Source organism: Ceratina calcarata, unplaced genomic scaffold, assembly GCF_001652005.2.
Source record: "Ceratina calcarata isolate Rehan_Ccalc_2016 unplaced genomic scaffold, ASM165200v1 scaffold3019, whole genome shotgun sequence".
In the NCBI taxonomy this organism is placed as follows: Eukaryota; Metazoa; Arthropoda; class Insecta; order Hymenoptera; family Apidae; genus Ceratina; species Ceratina calcarata.
Window position 1 is genome coordinate 1 of NW_017152676.1, and position 1,928 is coordinate 1,928.

Sequence of the window (1,928 nt, forward strand, 5' to 3'; positions counted from 1 at the left end):
TCAAAATCATTGAAACACATTTAAACCACAGACTCTTCAGTATAATGTGAATAAATGTCTTTTGACTGTTGTATGCTCTTGTAGCAAAATATGAAATCGAAATGAGCAGAACATCTTTCACTTGAAGTATAGGAACTTATCGTTAATGATACAAGCAACGACAACGGAACTCGGAAGAAATATTTGTAATGACTGTCTCAAGTTATCTGCGTGACTTCTGTACGTGGCGTTTGTGCACATTTATAATCTAATTTGTATACAATAATTCTAATCAGATTCAATTTCTATGTTGTAACAGATTACAGATAATCATATATATATGTATAATTTTAACAAATCACATTACTGCGTGAAAATAGTTTTAAACACTCTTAAAGAGATTGCACGATATTTTTGGTCAAAATGAAGAATGATGGTGGGGAAAACGGATTATCATTTTGAGTGCAAAGTTTCCTCCTCATCGTCGCTATAGTCATCGCTTAAATAATAATTACTTTGCGAACATTCGAAACGGCCAGTCTTTTTCGGTGGTGGACTGTAACATAAAGCACTTTATATTAATTATGTCGATACGACTTAATGCACAGCACACAATTACTATACTTCACATTTATTATCTATGTAAAGAACATTTTCAATTACCATATGATAACTTACATGCATGAAGACTACAAAGAAAAATGTGACACGTCATTTTCAATCATTTAAAATAATTTACGTCATATGTACATTTATGAAAACAAGTACGTAGTACGTGTATACAGTTACACGAATAAAACAAGTAGAATTATCATGCTTATCTTCGTAGTCTTCACGTACATAAAAGCAAGAAAACGAAATATACCTTTTACAAGCATTAGTCACATCGTGTATTATTGCTTAAAATTTATCTAATGTAGTTAACAGTGGAATTGTATACTAACATAACATGCTGCAAATGGGTGGAGTGAAGTATTGAAGGTTTTCATATAGAAGCAGTACAGAATGAAGTGGTGTTGCATGTTAGTCAATTGACTCGAATGCTGTGATGTACCTTGTCTGATCTTCATCGTTATTGCTGGTATTACTGCCATTTGGACTGCCATCTCTTTTTGGGCTTGCAGGAGGAGATAGCGCTTGCATCAAACGACCTTTACTTTCATTCCAAATTGTTGACTGTGGATACAGAAGCCATAGTTTATTCAAATTCAAAGGTTGTATACATATGATTAGTTATATATGCCCACGATACAAATCGATCTATACATAAAAAGAATTTACTATGAAAGTAGAGGACTTATTGAATTTTTTAATGACCGTGAAAGTATAGCGATTCAGGTTAAAAAGGAGCAGTTACATATTGATTAATAAAAATGTTATTTATTCTTTTTTAATGCATAGTTCGCAATGCGGTATTAGTATCAAGTACAAAATGAACATGAGAATAATTACTCCATAAATACTACCCACCAATCTGCCTTCCCTGCCAAATAATAGTAGAAAAGCATCGATGAAATCTCGAGATTTCTCTTCCCACTTGCTAATCATATCCATTCGTTTCTCACCTATATTCTCCATCACTCGTTTACCCTTATCTTTTAAATCATCAAACTTATTTTGTAAACGGAACTTCTTTTCCTACGGTTACATAGTACATAATAATATGCTTGTGTATGTGAGACATATTTATTTCATATAGAGAACAATGCGAACTTACGCTAAGAAAAGAAACGTTAAGTTCTTTGGCACTGTAGCCTCGCGCAAGATTTCTCCTTACGTAAATATCGTAATCTTTAACTATTCTCGCTACGATATCCGATGTTGACACTCCTTCAGTTCTCTGCGTAGCAACGAACATACCCTTAGCTTTCAAGGCTGCATAAACATCTGTACTATCATCTGTCATATAAGGTATATCATCATGAGCAACAAAGTCGATCTGAAGAATT

At 33.2% G+C, this 1,928-nt stretch overlaps 1 protein-coding gene across 4 annotated transcripts in view; it reads right to left on the minus strand.

Moving 5' to 3' along the window:
- Positions 1-19: 19 nt before the first annotated feature.
- LOC108624215 (choline-phosphate cytidylyltransferase A-like) overlaps positions 20-1,928 on the minus strand; it is a 4,390-nt gene continuing 2,481 nt past the window's right edge. For 3 of the 4 annotated variants that reach the window (XM_018023359.1, XM_018023360.2, XM_026812951.1), the window contains 4 exons: positions 1,697-1,918; positions 1,450-1,617; positions 1,034-1,155; positions 433-535 (listed from right to left, as the gene is read on the minus strand). In XM_018023359.1, coding sequence (XP_017878848.1) covers positions 433-535; positions 1,034-1,155; positions 1,450-1,617; positions 1,697-1,918 — 615 coding nt within the window. Of the gene's footprint in view, positions 536-1,033; positions 1,156-1,449; positions 1,618-1,696; positions 1,919-1,928 lie in introns of all 4 variants that reach the window. The other variant, XM_018023358.2, reaches the window with a different exon arrangement.